Raw genomic sequence first — 19116 nt, forward strand, 5'->3', positions numbered from 1 at the left:
ATTTCTAATCCTCAAAAATCCATCCCGGCTGTTTTAGAGTTATTAGCACAATTTGGTCTTTTTTCAGGTTATAAATTAAATCTTAGTAAGAGTGAACTCTTTCCGATTAATAAACAACTTCCCTTATATTATAAATTTCCATTTAAATTGATTAATAATTATTTTTCATATCTTGGAATTAAAATTACTTGTAAATACAAAGATTTATTTAAGACTAACTTTTTACCATTACTAGACCATATTACTCAACTTTCATCTAAATGGCTTCCTTTATATTTAACTTTGATTGGTCGTATTAACGCAGTTAAGATGTTTTTTTTGCCAAAATTTTTATATATATTTCAGGCGTTACCAATCTTTGTTCCAAAATCTTTTTTTGACAAAGTTGACTCTAAAATTTCTTCATTTATTTGGCAGAATAAAAACCCGAGACTGGGTAAAATACATTTACAGAAAGCTAAGAGAGATGGAGGCTTAGCATTACCTCACTTTAGATTTTATTATTGGGCAATTAATATTCGACATATGAAATTCTGGTTACTGGACCAGGATATACTATCCATTCCTAAATGGGTAGCATTAGAATTACAATCTGTTCAGGGTTTTACACTTGGCTCTATCTTAGGTTCCTCTCTTCCTTTTGATTGGAAACGCCTTAAACAGGTGTCTAACCCGATAGTTAAATATACCTTGCGTATTTGGTTTCAATTCAGAAAATTTTTTGATCTTAATCAATTTGGGTTAGTGATTCCTATTTTAGGTAACATTTTTTCCTCCCTCTTTTACGGATCGTGCTTTTCAAATTTGGAAGACTAAGGGTATTTCACGATTTTTGGATTTATTTTTAGATGGTTCCCTTACGTCTTTTGAACAATTATCTAATAAATATAATTTATCAAGAATACATTTTTTTAGATATTTACAAGTTAGAAATTTTCTAAGTACTATACTTTCTTCCTTTCCAATGCTCCCTCCTACATACATTTTAGATACTATAATCAACCTTAATCCATGTCAGAAAGGTGCATCGGCTATGATTTATAATATTATTATGAAACTTAGGAAAGCTCCATTTGATAAGATTAGGGTAGATTGGGAACAGGAATTGGGGTTTACCATTTCTGTGGATGACTGGGGGCAGATTTTACAATTAGTCAATACTTCCTCTATCTGTGCTAAACATTCCCTAATTCAATTTAAAGTTGTTCATAGAGCACATATGTCCAAAGATAAGTTAGCGCGCTTTTATTCTCATATTAATCCTTTTTGTGATAGATGTCCGGGGCAGATAGCCTCTTTAACTCATATGTTTTGGTCTTGCCCTACTTTGGAAACTTTTTGGAGAGACATTTTTAATATTATCTCCAAGGTATTGAATATAGATATCTCTCCTCACCTTATTACTGCTATCTTTGGACTACCTAAAATTTCCAGTAATCTCTCCCCTTCAGCCCGTAGAATGATGGCATTTCTTACTTTAATGGCGAAAAGATGTATCTTACAACATTGGAAAGAGCTTAATGCTCCAACCACCTTTTTTTGGTTTTCTCAGACGATATTATGCTTGAACTTGGAGAAAATTAGAAGCAATCTTTATGACTCCTCATTTAAATTTGAACAGACTTGGAGATCTTTTATTCAATATTTTCATTTAATGTAATATATACCCTTCTTGTTTTTTTTCACTGTTTTTAATGGAGGTCGGGATTGAGGACGTGATTTTAAGTTTAACTCTGTTTGGTTTCAAGTTAGCCCATTGCTTTGCTTTGCTTTTAGTTAGTTGCACGGTGGGTTTTTTTTTGGGGTTTTTTTTTTCTTTTTCTCCATTGATATATATAAAATTAGTATACTATTATGTTACCTTGGTATATTATGTTTAAATTACATTGTTTGTAGTTTTTTTTGTATTAATATCTTCTGTAATTTTATTATATTCTAACAATGTATTAGTGTCTATATGGCTTACTTTTTTGTATACTTATTTAATAAAAAGATTTAAAAAGAAAGACAATTTTAGAGTGGAAAAAAAGGAAAGGAGCACTATGCAAAAGTTTGGGCACCCCAAGAGATTTGAGCTCTCAGATAACTTTTACCAAGGTCTCAGACCTTAATTAGCTTGTTAGGGCTATGGCTTGTTCACAGTCATCGTTAGGAAAGGCCAGGTGATGCAAATTTCCAAGCTTTATAAATACCCTGACTCCTTAAACCTTGTCCCAACAGTCAGCGGCCATGGGCTCCTCTAAGCAGCTGACTAGCACTCTGAAAATTAAAATAAATGATGCCCACAAAGCAGGAGAAGGCTATAAGAAGACAGCAAAGCGTTTTCAGGTAGCCGTTTCCTCAGTTCGTAATGTAATTAAGAAATGGCAGTTAACAGGAATGCTGGAGGTCAAGTTGAGGTCTGGAAGACCAAGAAAACTTCCGAGAGAACTGCTCGTTGGATTACTAGAAAGGCAAATCAAAACCCCTGTTTGACTGCAAAAGACCCTTAGGAAGATTTAGCAGACTCTGGAGTGGTGGTGCACTGTTCTACTGTGCAGTGACACCAACACCAACACAAATATGACCTTCATGGAAGAGGCATCAGAAGAAAACCTTTCCTGCATCCTCACCACAAAATTCAGCATCTGAAATTTGCAAAGGAACATATAAACAAGCCTGATGCATTTTGGAAACAAGTCCTGTGGACTGATGAAGTTAAAATAGAACTTATTGGCCGCAATGAGCAAAGGTATGTTTGGAGAAAAAAGGGTGGAGAATTTCATGAAAAGAACAACTCTCCAACTGTTAAGCCCGGGGGTGGATCAATCATGCTTTGGGCTTGTGTTGCAGCCAGTGGCATGGGGAACATTTCACTGGGAGAGGGAAGAATGAAATCAATTAAATACTAGCAAATTCTGGAAGCAAACATCACACCATCTGTAAAAAAGCTGAAGATGAAAAGAGAATGGCTTCTACAACAGGAGAATGATCTTAAACACACCTCAAAATCCACAATGGACTACCTCAAGAGGCACAAGCTGATGGTTTTGCCATGGCCCTCACAGCCCCCCGACCTAAACATCGTTGAAAATCTGTGGATAGACCTGAAAAGAGCAGTGCATGCAAGACAGCCCAAGAATCTCACAGAACTAGAAGCCCTTTGGAAGGAAGAATGGGTGAAAATCCCCCAAACAAGAATTGAAAGACTCTTAGCTGGCTACAAAAAGCGTTTACAAGTTGTGATACTTGCCAAAGGGGGTGTTACTAAGTACTGCCATGCAGGGTGCCCAAACTTTTGCTTTGGGCCCTTTTCCTTTTTTGTTATTTTGAAACTGTAAAAAATGGAAATAAAAGAAGTAATCTTGCTTAAAGTATTAAAGAAATGTGTCATCTTTAACTTTATGCCCTTTTGGAAATCAGTTCATCTTTTACTCACTTAGCTATTCACAGTAACAGAAATTTTGACCAGGGGTGCCCAAACTTTTGCATGCCACTGTATGTTCCATTTGTTGAAACAGCAAAACCAGGCTGGTGCACAAAGACTTGTTGGTTAAGTTTATTGCCAGCAATGCATTCCATGCACTCACCACATTCTGTGTGGGGAGAAAAAAAACTACCTCTTACATTCTCCCCCACCTAGACTTCCCTTCAATCACATTAAAAGTATATCCTCTCATATTAGCCGTTGCCCTAGAAATTAGCCTCTGACCTTCCGCTCAATCCATGCCTCTTATCGTTTTGCACAGCTCTATCAAGTCGGAATATCACTGGTATACATTGTGAAATTTGCTGTTTTACAGCTGCAGTACAATGCAATACATAATGAAAATGTTATAAATTACTGCAATTATACATTACAAATTATAAAAAATGTATTTTTTAAAAATTAAATAAGCAGTGCCAAAAGAGCAAAAGTTTTAAAAAAAACAAGTCGATATTTCAGAGATTATCTCTTCTATTTATCACCTCCCAGATTTTTTTCTCCTTCCCCCTCACTGGATCTCACCAATCATCTGCCAGATTAACAAATTTCACGACATATGCCAATGATATTAAATCTGATTATGAATCTTCCCCCCCTTTTTCCACTTTCTTATTCTGGCTTCGTCCCCCTTCCTTTCCAGTCCTGATGAAGAATCTTGGCCCAAAGCATCAACTCTTTATTCACCTCCTTAGATGCTGCTTGGCTGCTGAATTTGTTCAGCATCTTTAGTGTGAGTCAAACACTGTAGTCTTGATCTCACTGTGTGAAGTATTCAGAGTTACAGCATGGAAAAAGCCCTTCGGCCCACAGAGTCCATGCTGACCACCAACCAACCAATTTCTTTTTACCAAAACCAACAGGGTCTGTAACAAGGGTTCCCAACCTTTATGTCATGGAGCCTTACCATTAACTGAGGGGTCAGTTGGCCCCAAGTTGGGAACCCTTGGTGTCTAGTCATAGACCACCACAGCACAGAAGCAGGCCCTTTGGCCCTTCTAGTCTATGCTGCCCTGGTCTTCTGCCTTATCCCATCTACCTGCACCTGTTGTGACTGATTGCTGTTTCCTTATGTCCTCACCCCTACCAGAACGTTTTTGCAGTCGTGGACCTGTATGGGAAAGTAGTGGCTGTGTCGATCGTGAGCTCCAGCACCCTGGAAGAGAGCGAGGGCACCAAGCCGCCCTCAATGTCATCGGCCAGCTGCAGTGAAGAGGAGGAAGACCTGAGCCCGGTAAGGAAAGGATCGGCTCTGTTTTCCCTCCCTTCTCCCGTGAAGTCGCTGACTCTCACTTGGGTGTTATCAGGAGAGCTTCTGATCCCCTGCTGACACTTCCCTCTGAGAGACCTCTACGCTGATTTCAAAATTTAAAGTAAATGTTATTATCAAAGTACATACATGTCACCAAATAAAGCCCTGACATTCATTTTCCTGCGAGCAAATCCATAGAACAGAAGTCTGCGGAGATTCGGCATGTTATCAGAAATTGTGCTGACTGGCTGTGTTACAGCCTGGTATGGGAATACCAGTGCCTTTGGATGGAAAATCCTACAAAAGGTAGAGGATTCAGCCCAGTACATCATGCATAAAATCCTCCCAACCATTTAGCAATAAATTACAAGCATGAAACAAGATAAGAGTCCTTAAAGTGAGACCATCAGTTGTGAGAACACCAGAAAGAGAATGAGTAGAGTTATCCCCTCTTGTTCAAGAGCCTGATGGTTGAGGGGCAGTAATTGTTCTTGAACCTGCTGGTGGAAGTCCTGAGGCTCTTGTACCTTCTACCTGATGGCAGCAGTGAGAAGAAAGCATGTTCTGTCTGATGGGGATCTTTGATGATAGATGTTGCTTTTCTACGGCAGTGTTTCATGTAGATGTGCTCAATGGTTGGGTGGATTCTACCTGTGATGTACTGGGCCAAATTCACTACCTTTTGTAGGATTTTCCGTACCAGGCCATGATGCAGCCAGTCAGCACCCTTTCCACCACACATCCACAGAAGTTTGTCTAAGTTTTAGATGTGGTGCCGAATCTCCGCAGACTCCTAAGGAAGTCTGCTTTCCGTGCAACTTCTGGTCCGTGAACTTCCCTCTCATGCAAGGAGAGGACTTTCCACTCAAACACCTTGACTTCATAATGTGCACCAACCACAAGGCCAGTGGATGATAGACTTGAGGGCAAGAGCTGTGCCTCCCAGTTCTTCGGACTGACCCATTCACCACAGAGCAAGCTTAAAACCCAGTGCTGTTTTGGTGTTGCATAACAGCATCAGTGTTACCCTGAGGTTCTCCTGTAATCAGACTGGAATTAAAATAGAAAGGTTTAATCAAATGAATATCTGTGTTGTGGTTAAATTGCCCTTTATAAAGTCATGCTTATTAGCCCTTCCCTTTATAGATGTATATAAATTAAAAATTTCTCCAATAATTCACCCTCTTCTGACAAGAGGCTCACTAGCCTGTAGTTACCTTGGCTCTAGAGTAGTGTAGTGGTTAGTGTGACACTATTACAGCTTGGGGTGTTAAAGTTCAGAGTTCAGGTCTGACGTCAACTATATAGAGTATGTATATTCTCCTTGTGAAAATGTGGGTTTACCCCAGGTGCTCCGCTTTCCTCCCACATTCCAGAGATGTACTGGTTAATAGGTCATTGGAAATTGTCCCTGATTAGGCTAGGGTTAAATTAGTGGGTTGCTGGCAGTGAGGCTCAAAGGACCGGAAGGACCAATTTCTTGTTGTACCTTTAGATGGGTAGATGCTACCTACCCTCCCTCCCTCCCTTCTGGTACCCCACCTATGACTGAATAACATGCAAAAATCTCTGCCCTGCGCATTAATCTCCTGACATAGATCTCCTCTGGCCCTGGATGGGTTGTCCCCAGGAACACACACAAGTGCAGATCACCAACTCGATGAAGGACGTCCTTCGGTCTGCCAATGCATTGAGATGCTCTTAGAGGAGGGCAGCCGGTTGGCACGTTCCAGGCTGCAGGAGTAGGTGCTGAGAGATGCCCTGAAGCTCGGTGCAGCCAGCACAAGGGTTCGGTGGGGGAAGGCCATGGTATACAGTTCCTCTGCTACTGGAGAGGGAGGGGCCAGGTTGGGTGCGGAAGTCCCTCTCCAGGGGCCACATGGGTGGCAACAGTGCTAATAGTTTTTAACAAATGAACACCACTCAAAACATTGACTGTGAACGTAAAAATGTGGAGGCTATTTTTCATTCACGGTCTGTTGTAATTTTTTTCATTTTGAATAAGGTTTATTTTAATACATAAATACAGCAATCTGGTTCCACCCATGGATATCCCTTTGGTCCCTAAAAGCACTCACTCTTTCCCTGCTTACTTGTGGAGTGTGTGATTGGACAGTCTAAGGTAAGTTTTAACTCCTAGCTAATCCACATGTTCCACACGCTAGGAGCATGTGCTGAACGGTATTGTGGAAGCTTTACTTTTTATCAAACCTGTGCTGTCCCTGCCCTCTGTGTGTGTGTGTGTGTGTGTGTGTGTGTGTGTGTGTGTGTGTGTGTGTGTGTGTGTGTGTGAGAAAAAAAACATGAACAGTCTAGAGGGAGCTTCCCAAGATTGATGTAAAATTTATTATCTAATTACATATTTGTCACCATATGCAACCCAAAACCTATTTTCTTATGGGCATACTCAATAAATCTATAGAATAGTAACCATAACAGAATCAGTGAAAGACCACCCAACTAGGGTGTTCAACCAGAGCACAGAAAACTGTGCAAATACAAAAAGAAGAAATAATAATAAATAAGCAATAAGTATTGAGAATATGAGAAGAAGATTCCTTGAAAGTGAGTCTATTGGTTGTGGGAACATTTCAATGATGGGGTAAGTAGAATTGAGTGAAGTTATTTCCTTTGGTTCAAGAGCCTAATGGTTTTAGGGGTAATAACTGTTCCTGAACCTGGTGGTGTGCGTCTTCTGTATCTAACCCATGCTGTCCGTACCCTGTTTGTGAGTGGTGCGTTAGTGCAGAGGGAGATTCACCCTGTTTCTAACCTGTGCTACCTTTACAATTTGACAGCATAGAGGGAGCTTCACTCTGTATCCTTTGAATGGAAAATCCAACAAAAGGTTGTGGATTCGGCCTAGCACATCATGGGTAAAGCCCTCCCAAACATCAAGCACATCTACATGAAATGCCGCGTCCATCATCAGAGATTCCCCCACTGCCCAGCTCATGCTCTCTTCTCTCTGATGCCATCAGGTAGAAGAGTCAAGTGCCTCAGGACTCGCACCACCAGGTTCAAGAACTGTTACTCCCCTCAACCATCAGGTTCTTGAACAAAAGGGGATAGCTGCACTCAATTGCCCATCCATTGAAATGCTACCACAACCAATGATCTCACTTTAAGGACTCTTTATCTCGTTATCTCATGTTCTCGTTGTTTATTGTTATTTATTTATATTTGCATTTGCACAGTTTGTTGTCTTCTGCACTCCGGTTGATCTTTCATTATTTCAGAATCTGATTTAATATCACCGGCATTTGTTGTGAAATTTGTTAACTTTACAACAGCAGTACAATGAAATACATGGTAAATAAATAAAGAGAAAAAAGCTGAGTTACTTTAAGTATATATATGTTAAGTTAAAAAAGTAGTGCAAAAAAAAACAAATAAAAAAAGTAGTGAAGGAGTGTCCAAGAGTTCAATGTCCATTCAGAAATCAGATGGTGGAGGGGAAGAAGCTGTTCCTGAATCGCTGAGTGTGTGCCTTCAGGCTCCTGTAACTCCTCCCTGATGGTAACAGTGTGAAAAGGGCCTGTCCTGGGTGGTGGGGGTCCTCCATGATGGACACCGCTGCCCTAAGGCACCACTCCTTCGAGATGTCTTGGATACTAGAGTATTCAATTCCATAAAATTACTGAGTATGCCCGCAGGAAAATAAATCTCAAGGTTGTATATGGTCACAAACATACACACAGTCCCTGCCCAGGGAGTATGTGATAGTTTAAATGAAATATTTTATCTCCCAGGCTCTGACACTCCTGCATTCAAGGTCTCAGGCCCTAAATCCATCAGCCATTCACACAAAAAAGGCAGAGCATGCCTCTTCAAATTTAGAATGGGACAGAGTGGGGCTAGGAGTTGGTGCACTTTATTCTTGTCTGTTACTCTGCAAGAATCATTCCTACATACCTTAACAACTGGTTGTTCCTCCTCTTTCAGTGTGAGAATGAGGCATCAGTGTTCATGTCAACCATCGAGTTCATGGAGAACCATGGCAGGAACATCCTGTTGTCCAACGATGGGCACACTGCTACCCGTGTAGCCAGCTACAACCAGGGTGTGGTGGCGTCCGCCCAGCCATTGCCCAGGCAGCTGCTTTTTCAGGTATGGAGGACTGGGACAAGTGGGTAAACGAGCAGCATATTGCTTTTTTTAAACGAACTATTGGCCATTAATCGGCAATGCCTTAACAGGAGAGGCGTGGGATCTGTGCTCAATCATGCGGACTCTCACAGTTCACAAATCCATCTATTTGCAGTAATCATAGAGCTGCGTGTTTCTCTGAGGATCGTCACCTTGTTATAGTGGAGAGGCTCGTGTGTTCCTGAGATTCCATCTGACACTTAGCTTCTGGAGGGGTCACACTTGGCAGTCAGGTGAAGAGAGGAGTTCCAGACAAAGAGCAATCCAACAGTAGAGCTGGCAGAAGATGATGACACATCACAGTGACAGTGAAGATGGAGGAAGACCGCAGTGATGAAAGGTCTCCAGTCGTCTTGCACTCCGTGCCGCTGGACCCTGACCCCGATCTGTCAAGGACTGTGCTGCCCATGCATCAGCCTCCACATGTTAAACAAAGTGAGACGCAGGCGTTCTCCATTAAGTGAATAACCCCTCAGGAGAGCATCATACTCGACTCGGGTGATCGACTTGCACCACTACTGGAGTTGTACAGATGTACAATATGTCCCAATTTGTCTAAGTCCTTCTGTAGCCTACCTGTTTCCTGAACACTACCTGCCCCTCCACCAATCTTCATATCATCTGCAATCTTGGCAACAAAACCATCTATTCCATCGTCTAAATCATTGATATACAGCATAAAAGGAAGCAGTTCCAACACCAACCCCTGCAGAATACCACTAGTCACTGGCAGCCAACCAGTAAAGGATCCTTTAATTCCCACTCGCTACCTCCTACCAATCAGCCAATGCTGTAGCCGTGCCAGTAACTTTCCTGTCATACCATGGGCTCTTAACTTGGTAAGCACACTCATTTGTGGCACCTTGTCAAAGGCCTTCTGAAAATCCAAATATACAACATCCACTGCAAGTATCAAGTATCTATCCTACTTGTAATCTCCTCAAAGAGTTTTAACAGGTTTGTCAGGCAAGATTTTCCCTTAAGGAAGCCATGCTGACTTTGTCCTTTCTTGTCCTGTTTCACTAAGTATTCCATAACCTCATCCTTAACAATTGACTCTAACATCTTCCCAACCACTGAGGTCAGGCTAACTGGTCTATAATTTCCTCTCTGCTGCCTTCCTCCTTTCTTAAAGAGTGGAGTGACATTTACAATTTTCTAGACTTCTGGAACCATGCCAGAATCCAATGATTTTTGAAAGATCATTACTAATTCCTCCACAATCTCTACCGCTACCTCTTTCAGAACCCTAGGGTGCAGTTCATCTGGTCCAGGTGACTTGTGTACCCTTAGGTCTTTCAGCTTTTTGGGCATCTTCTGTCTTGTAATAGTAACTGCACACACTTCAACATCTGTAACATTTCTCCGGCGTCATTTTCTAGCGTTCCTATATCCGTTCTCATCGCTTTTATTTTAATATACTTGAAAAAACTTTTTCTATCCACCTTGTGTGTTTTCTGTGTATTACTCTGGATTTCCAGCATCTGCAGAATCTGTTGTGTTTATCATATCCTTCCTATATTAAGGTGACCAGAACTGAATGCAATTGGTTCAGGACTGCTACTTTGTCTCAACAGTGGCGGGGTAAATCAATAATTTTGCTTCATCTTTGTGACTTCTCAGATTAGGATTGACCGTTTAAACACCCAGTGGACCTCGTCGCTCTCGTTGGGTGTGATTGGACATTGCCCTGAGCGGTTTAATTTCCCAGGCACCGCCTCTTCAATCAAACGTTCTGCTTGGCTGATTCAGCGAGGCTCTGTGTTTCATAATTCCTTAAAGGTGAGGTCCCATTTCCCTTCATTTCTCCTTCCTTGGACTACCCAAAGGCTGTAACCTGATTAGCAATCAACATTCATGCCTATAATGTAATCAGGAGTGTTGGATCATTCCCAGATAATCACTGGATTCCATTTTTACAGACATCTGTAGTCGATATACGTTCACAAGACAAAATTCACAAAAATCTCTTGGTATGGTAACTATACCTCCATAATATTGGTACTGGTTTATTATTGTCCCTCCAAGAGGACCACCATGACCCAGAGAGCTATGTTGGCTGGAGTCAGGTACTTTATGTTTTGTCTCTTGGTAGGGTCACCCATGCCAAACAGGTCAAGGGTTAGAGGCGAGGCTAAGAGTGGTCCACCGGTCCTCCAGGTTCAGGGGTTCAGCTCAGGGCTAACAACCCTGATATTCAAAAATACTTGCTACAGAAACAGCAATGAAGATGACCAAGGAAAGACAGAGATGGAAGACCTTCACCGCTGCCCTAAATGCCAGTGGCGTAATGAGCAGTAGCTAACTTATTATTGTCACGTCAAGATACAGTGCAAAACTTGTTTTGAAAACTGTTTTACAGATCAAATCATTACACAGTGCATTTAACTAGAATAAGCTAAAACATTGGGTGGTTGGATAGGGCAAAGTCTACCAAAAGAGGTGTAAGGTGCTTCTTCCCGCCGCTAACCTTTAAGTCATCCTTGGGCAAGGTGTAGCACCCGCTTAGACCTCCCCCCCACCCCCCCAACCCGATCAGGGTCACGTGAAGCCATGGGAGCAGGTGGTGGATGGTCGTATGAGCAGTTGGTGCAGATCACAAGTCCTAGTTGTGTGACCACTAACACCAGATAAACAATCTCTGAAGAGTATTGATAATGGTTGGGGTCACATGTCTTGTAGAGACACTGCCCAGAAGAAGACAATGGCAAATAACTTCAGTAGGAAAATTTGCCCAGAACAGTTGTGGTCATGGAAAGACCATGGTCGCCTACATCATATGACACGGCACACAACAATGACAATGCAGAATAAAATGCAGCAGCTGCAAAAAAAGTGCCAAGAGTTTATTTTATTGTACAAGTGGTTCATTCAAGAGTCTGATAACATTGGGGTAGAAGCTGTCCTTGAGCGTGAAGTTACATGCTTTCAGACTTTTGTATCTTCTGCCCAGTGAGAGAGGGAAGAAGAAAGAATTTCTGGCGTGGGTGGGTTTTTGATTATGCTGGCTGATTTACTGAGGCTGCGAGAAGCATAGACTACCCGTGGAGGAGAGGCTGTTTCCTCTGATGAGCAGTTGCCGTACCGAGTTGTGATGAATCCAGACAGAATACTTTCTATGATGCATTAATAAAAATTGGGAGGAGTCGACAGGGACATGCCGAATTTCTTTAGCTTACCCAGGGAGTAGAGATGACTTGGCTGTGACATCAACATGATTTTAATGTGTGGAATAAAAAGCATAAAGTCAAGGTAAAATTTATTACCAGATTACATATGTCACCACATACAACCCTGAGATTCTTTTTCCTGCAGGCATACTTAGCTAATCTATAGAACAGAAGCTGTAAACAGGATCAATGAACAACAAACTGTGCAAATGCAAATATAAATAAATAGCAATAAATAACGAGAGCAAGAAATAACAGGATAAGAAGTCCTTAAAGTGAGACCATCAGTTGTAGGAACACCAGAAGTAGAATGAGTGTCGTTATCCCCTTTTGTTCAGGAGGGTAGTAACTGTTCTTGAACCTGATGGTGTGAGTCCTGAGGCTCTTGTATCTTTTATCTAATGGCAGCAGTGAGAAAAGAGCATGTCCTGGGTGGTGAGGACAAAGGACTAAAAGTGGAAAGAGTGGAAAAGAATTCCATCGAATACGTGTGGAAACGTAAAACAGTTCCTTACTCTCCCCATCTGGATAAAGAGTATTGGATCTAAAACAGTAGCTTGCGCTTTCTCTTCCACGCGCTTTCTCTCCATGGAGACAAATCAGTTTACCAACATCTGAATTCTTACTATGATTTTGTCTTCTAACAGCTTCTGTAACTAACAACCCCAATCCTCACATTATTGTCTGTCACTCCTCCTCCTCCTCCTTCTCCCTCCTCTCCACTCCAGCTTTGTCTGTGTGATTCCCTGTCATTGTCCTTCCAGCATGGTCTGTCACTCCCCTCTCCTTGTCCCCTGTTGTGGCCTTGTCACACCTTCCTCCCTGTTCCTCTGCTGTGGCCTGTCTCTCCAGCCTCCCTTACCCTCTGCCGTGGCCTGTCACTCCCCCATCGCTGTCCCATCCTTCCAGTCGTGGCCTGTCACTCCCCTGTCCCTGTCCCATCCTTCCAGTTGTGGCCTGTCACTCCCCTGTCCCTGTCCCATCCTTCCAGTCGTGGCCTGTCACTCCCCTGTCCCTGTCCCATCCTTCCAGCCGTGGCCTGTCACTCCCCTGTCCCTGTCCCATCCTTCCAGCCGTGGCCTGTCACTCCCCTGTCCCTGTCCCATCCTTCCAGTCGTGGCCTGTCACTCCCCTGTCCCTGTCCCATCCTTCCAGTCGTGGTCTGTCACTTCCCTGCTCCCCACCCTTGCTCCCTGTCTTGGTCTGTCACTCCACTTCCCCGTCTGCGCACTGTGGCCTGTTGTTCCCCCCTCCCCATCCCCCCCCCACCACGTCCTGTCACTTTCCCCACCCCATTGTCCCATCGTGGCCTGTCACCACCCCTCCCCACGCCCCCATCAACATGGTCTGTCGGTCCTCCCTCCCCGTCCCGTACATCCAGCCGTGGCCTGTCACTCCCCCTTCCCGCCTTTCCACAGTGGCTTGTCACTCCCCCTGTCTGTCATTCCATTGTTACCTGTGTCACTTCCTCATCTTGCCCCTCACACTAGTGCCTCTAATTCTCACCCCTCTCCTCCCAGCATTTTCTGTCACTTCCACTCCCCCTCCTTGTTCTTGCGTTGCCTCTGAAATGATTTACTTGTTTTACATCTCCTGCTCTCTATTGTCAGCAAGGCAGAGGTCTGTGAACACATGGTTGAAAATCACATTTTTTTTCAATTTGATTAGATTTGTGACAATTATGGTCCCAATCTGGACACGTGCCCTGAAGGAACTGTCCTTGGGCTCCTAGTGGACAACACGCAAGGTCTGCACCTGTATGTTAATGGGATGGACCAAGGCATTGCTGCCCAAGACATTCCTAACCCTTGTTTCGTAGTCGTCGACCTGTACGGTCAATGTGAACAGGTGAGAGTCTCTACTGGAACATGGGGAGCCCTCTGGTTAAATAGACCAAATGAAAAGCTGTCTTGTTAAATGTCATTGGATCAATATTTTACATTTACTCACTCCTTTTGTATGATGTATAACTGGACAAATCCTTCATCTTACAGAGAAAGAACTGTCCCCGATCACAACTCTTTTTCTATAAAATGTCTTTCCCCTAATTACACCTACACAACAGATTCTGCAGATACTGGAAACATAATCGACCTGAGTTACTGAGTTCAGAATCAGGTTTAATATCACTGGCATAGGTCGTGAAATTTGTTGTTGTGCGGCAACAGTACTCCGCAATACATAATAATAAAACTGAGAATTACCACATATATCTTTGTCTGTCCATCCTGTCTGGGGAGGGGGAGAGTAGTGAGGTCAGCTCCATCATGACCACTAGCACCTGTAGTATCCAGGACAGCTTCAAGGAGCGATGCCTCAAAAAGGCAGCGTCCATCATAAAGGACCCTCAGCACGTCGGTCATGCCTTGTTCTCAGTGCTACCATCTGGGAGGAGGTACAGAAGCTTGAAGGCACACACCAGCAATTCAGGAACAGCTTCTTCCCCTCTGCTATCTGATTTCTGAATGGACACTGAACCCATGAACACTACGTCACTACTTTTTTTTCCTCTATTTTGCACTACTTATTTACTGTAATTGTTTGATACATATTTACTGTAATTCACAGTTTCTTTCCATTATCATTTATTGCATTGTGCTTCTGCTGCAAAGACAACAAATTTCATGACATATGCCAGTGAAGTTAAACCTGATTCTGATTTAGAATGAGAGCGGATTGTAACTGATACGTTCAGACGCCTGGTTGAGACAAACAGATTCACACAGATGGTCTTAAAGCTTATGAGGACAGAGAACCAGACGCCCAAGATGGGTGTTGTGTGGGCTCCATCAATCATCATCAGGTGCCATGCCCAGTTTGAGCTTTGACTGCCATGGCCCACACACTCCTGTTTTGGGTCAAGTGGATCAATTCATTGGTATTCATTTCCAGTTCTCTGGCTGCTGTCTCCATCATCATTTGTCTTTGTCTTCCTCTTGCTTTCCTCCCTTCAGTCTTTCCCATAATTACCGTGCATTCTAACTCCTCTTTCCTAATCACATGTCCAATGAATTGCTGTGTCAATATCTTCATTATTAAGGTTGTCATAGCCAGGATGGTCATGGGGACAAGCTCCCACTACCTACTAAATGCTCCTAATGGTGTGCGCCTCAAATAGTCTCTGACAACCAAGTCCAGCTCCTGGCCTTCACATGTGGTTTAGCTACTTAGCCCGGCAGAATCGTTTCTTCTGACAGGAGAAGGGGCAAAGGTGGGTTGCTGGCACCTTAAGACCAGTCGCTTCAGGCAGATGTGGCTCATCAGCCGTGGTTGGCAGCTCATCTTGGAGAAGGAAAAGTCTGATCTCAAACCTCTGCTGCCTTGCAGCTATGCCCACTCATCGGGAAGGCTTCAGGATTAAACCCCGAGGGGAGAAATCCAGAGTTGGAGTCCCAAAGGCAGTCCTACATTGAGTTCAATGGTGACTGGCAACTTCTGTGATGCTGCTGGTACCAAACTGTTTCAGTCCCTGCCATTTTTTGGGTTCATCAAATGTGTGGAGAGGGGGAGTTTCCCACATGGGCAACAGCTTGCTCTCCATATCATACTGCCCAGGCTTGTACATTTGGACAGCTAGGATGCATATATCCATGGTCAACTCTGACCGACAGAGGCCCACACCTCACCGTAGATACAAATCTGTCAGTGGATTTGGAGAATCGGCAGAGAGGCAGATGGAATACAGTGTCAGGAAGTGTATGGTCGTGCACCTTGGTAGAAGAAATAAAAGTGTAGACTATTCTCTAAATGGAGAGAAGATTCAAAAATCTGAGGTGCAAAGGGACTTGGGAGTCCTCGTGCGGGATTCCTTAAAGGTTAATTTGCAGGTCAAGTTGGTGGTGAGGAAAATAAATGCGATGTTAGCATTCATTTCGAGAGGACTGGGATATTAAAAAAAGGATGTAATGTTGAGTTTTATAAGGCACTGGTGAGGCCTCTCTTGGAGTATTATGAGCATCGCTACCTTAGAAAGGATATGCTGAAACTGGAGAGGGTTTAAAGGAGTTTACTAAAATGATTCCAGATTGAAAGGCATGTCATATGGGGAACATTTGATGGCTCTGGGCCTCTACTCACTAGAATTGAGAAGAGCAAGGGATGATCTCATTGAAACCTGTTGAATGTTGGAAGGCCTTGATAGTGTGGATGCAGAGCAGATGTTTCGTATGGTTGGGGAGTCTAGGACGAGAGGACAGCCTCAGAACAGAGGGACGTCCATTTAGAATTTCTTTCACCAGAGTGTTGAATCTGTAGAATTCGTTGCTACAGGTAGCTGTGGAGGCCAAGTCATCGGGTATATTTAAGGCAGAGGTTGATAGATTCCTGATTAGTCAGGGCACAAAGGGATATGGGGAGAAGGCAGGAGACTGGGTCTGAGAGAGAAATGGATCAGCCTCAATGAGATGGTCGAGCAGACTTGATGGAACGTATGGCTTAATTCTGCTCCGATATCTTATGGTCAAATATACCTATGAACATGTTTGATCAGCTAAGAGACAAGTTTTAGTCTGGTGTGCAAGCCCTCATGATCTTTGGAAGAAAGATCTTTGATGCAAACTAATTTAGATAATGGGGCTATAGTTAATTGGGCAATATTGACCGAATCACCCACGGCTACTGTTGGGGCTTATGCAGATGAGAACATCTGCTGGTTGAGGTTGGGATTCAAAGCATATATTGAGCAGCCAACCACCTGCTGTGGACCAGCAGCTTGTGCTCTGTAATACCTATTAATTTCAAAATTGATTACTGCTTGAAAGTTGCATTGAGAACTGGTTTAAATTGACATCTGCTATATTCACTTTTTAAAATTCCTGAATCCCTAACAAGCTCTCATCCAAACAAGTTGTCATCATCTTAAGCCCATCAACCCTACTGGGGCAAAGGCCATGGAATGCTGCTTGCCAGAGTCCTGTGTCTTGGGCCAGTCTTTCAAGTTGCCCCCAGGTGCAGCCAACCTTCTTGGTGTCGAAAATCCTTCCTCTCTCTGTAGCTCTGGGGCTTCACAGGATGGGGTTCCTAGCCCCATGTCCAACCCTCCTTTCACAGCCGGGCTTGGGACTGGCCATGGCAGTTACTTTATAATTGATTTCAATCTCTCTATCCCCTCCCACTGCCAGCCTCCTCTGTTCAAGCGCTTCTAATGGATCAAGTTCCTTCCTGTCCTTTCCATATTTATCTATGATGTATGAAATAATTTGGCTCATCCTATACACACTGTGGCTATTTAACTATTCCTGGTCTTCTGCTCCTGTAGCCCATCCACTTCAAGTTTTGGTGTGTCGTGCCTTCAGAGATGCTCTTCTACACACCACGGTTGTAATGTGTGGTTATTTGAGTTACTGTCACCTTCCTGTCAGCTTGAACCAGCCTGGCCATTTTCCTCTGACCTCTCTCATTAACAAAGCATTTTCATGCACAGTACTGCTGCTCACTGGATGTTTTTTGTTTCTTGCACCATTCTCTGTAAACTCTAGAGAGTGTTGTGTGTGAAAATCACAGCTCTTCTGAAGCTACTCAAACCACCCTATCTGGCATGGTCAAAGTCACTTGCATCTCATTTCTTACCCATTTTGATGTTTGGTGTGAACAACGTATGAACCTTTTGACCATGTCTGCAGGCTTTTATGCATTGAGTTGCTGCCACATGATTGGCTGATTAGATATTTGCATTAACAAGCAGGTGTACAGGTGTATCTATTAAAATGGTCACTGAGTGTCAGTCCTATTCCTGTAAGTTGCTCCATCAACTCTGCTGTAAATCTTTTGCCACGTACCTTCAGTAAGGCACAACTTACAACAGATTATTCACCCTCCAGCACACAAACACGTCATTACAGATGCTGAGAATCCAGAGCATCAAGTAATTCCACTAGAGGAACTCAGCAGGTCGAGCAGCATCTGTGGGAAGATGCATTCCAGATGCAGGGGAAAGGAATTCTGGACGGGGAGCTTTTCTGTGGGGAAAGGAATTCTGCACGCGGGGTTTTGTCCTGAAGCATGGACAGTACCGTCTGCCCTTAAGACCATAAGTCATAGCAGAATTAGGCCATTCTGCTTATCGAGTCTGATCCACCAAGGCTGATTTATTATCCCTCTCAACCCCATTCTTCTATCTTCTCCCCATAACCTTTGGCACCTTTACTAATCAAGAACTCAATGACTTGGCTTCCACAGCTGACCGCAGCAATGAATTCCATAGGTTCACCACCCTCTGACTAAGAAATTCCTTCTCATCTCTGTCCTAAAGGAATGTTCTTGTATTTTAAGGCTGTGCCCTCTGGTCCTACACCCTCACAGTGCAGACAACTTCCTCTTAAAGTCCATTTTATCTAGGCCTTCCAATAGTTGATAGGTTTTAGTGTGATTTCTCCCTCCCCCATTCTTCTAAACTCCACCAGTACAAGCCTGGAGCCATCAAGCCCTCCTTGTACAATAACCCTTTCATTCCAGGATCATTCATGTGAACCTTCTGTGGACCCTCCCCAATGCCAGCATAGCTTTTCTTAGATAAAGGACTCAGAACTGCTCACCATATTCCAAGTGCAGTGTCTGATTGATAACCTTATAAAGTCTCAACCCACTGGGTTCTTCCAGCAGATGTTTATTTGACCCACTGTTGTGTACTTGACATGTGGAGGGAAACTGGAGCATGAGTGAAAACCCACATGATTTCAGAGGGGAAGCGAAAGACAAACTCTGCTCGGACAACAAGGTAGTTCAAATGGTTCAATTTAAAAGAGAATGTGTATACAACCTGAAATTCTTACTCTTCAGACATCCACGAAACAAGTAACCCCATAGAATGAATGATAGAGACATCAGAACCCCAAAGTCCCCTGCCCCCTCCCATGCAGAAGCATCATCCCTCCTCCTCCCCACCATTTGCGCAAGCAGAAGCACCGGTCCCCCCACCCCCACCACCACCAATGCAAGTAATAACAAAACTCCCAAAGAGACCTTGATCGAAAGTCCATCACAACCACCGTCTATAACCCAGCACTTCGGTACCTCAGACAGTTTCTCTCTCACCAGAGAGAGAGAGAGAGAGAGATTGTTTCTGTAACAACGGGAGCGGAGAC

At 43.3% G+C, this 19116-nt stretch overlaps 1 protein-coding gene across 2 annotated transcripts in view; it reads left to right on the top strand.

Annotated features, from left to right (window-relative positions):
* The window catches only part of neurl4 (neuralized E3 ubiquitin protein ligase 4), a 134583-nt gene that overhangs the window by 101594 nt on the left and 13873 nt on the right, over positions 1 to 19116 (top strand). For both annotated transcript variants that reach the window (XM_063048849.1, XM_063048850.1), the window contains exons 19-22: positions 4554 to 4697; positions 8661 to 8825; positions 10488 to 10646; positions 13703 to 13882. In XM_063048849.1, coding sequence (XP_062904919.1) covers positions 4554 to 4697; positions 8661 to 8825; positions 10488 to 10646; positions 13703 to 13882 — 648 coding nt within the window. The remainder of the gene's footprint in view (positions 1 to 4553; positions 4698 to 8660; positions 8826 to 10487; positions 10647 to 13702; positions 13883 to 19116) is intronic.

Source organism: Mobula hypostoma, chromosome 5 (assembly GCF_963921235.1).
Source record: "Mobula hypostoma chromosome 5, sMobHyp1.1, whole genome shotgun sequence".
Classification (NCBI taxonomy): domain Eukaryota; kingdom Metazoa; phylum Chordata; class Chondrichthyes; order Myliobatiformes; family Myliobatidae; genus Mobula; species Mobula hypostoma.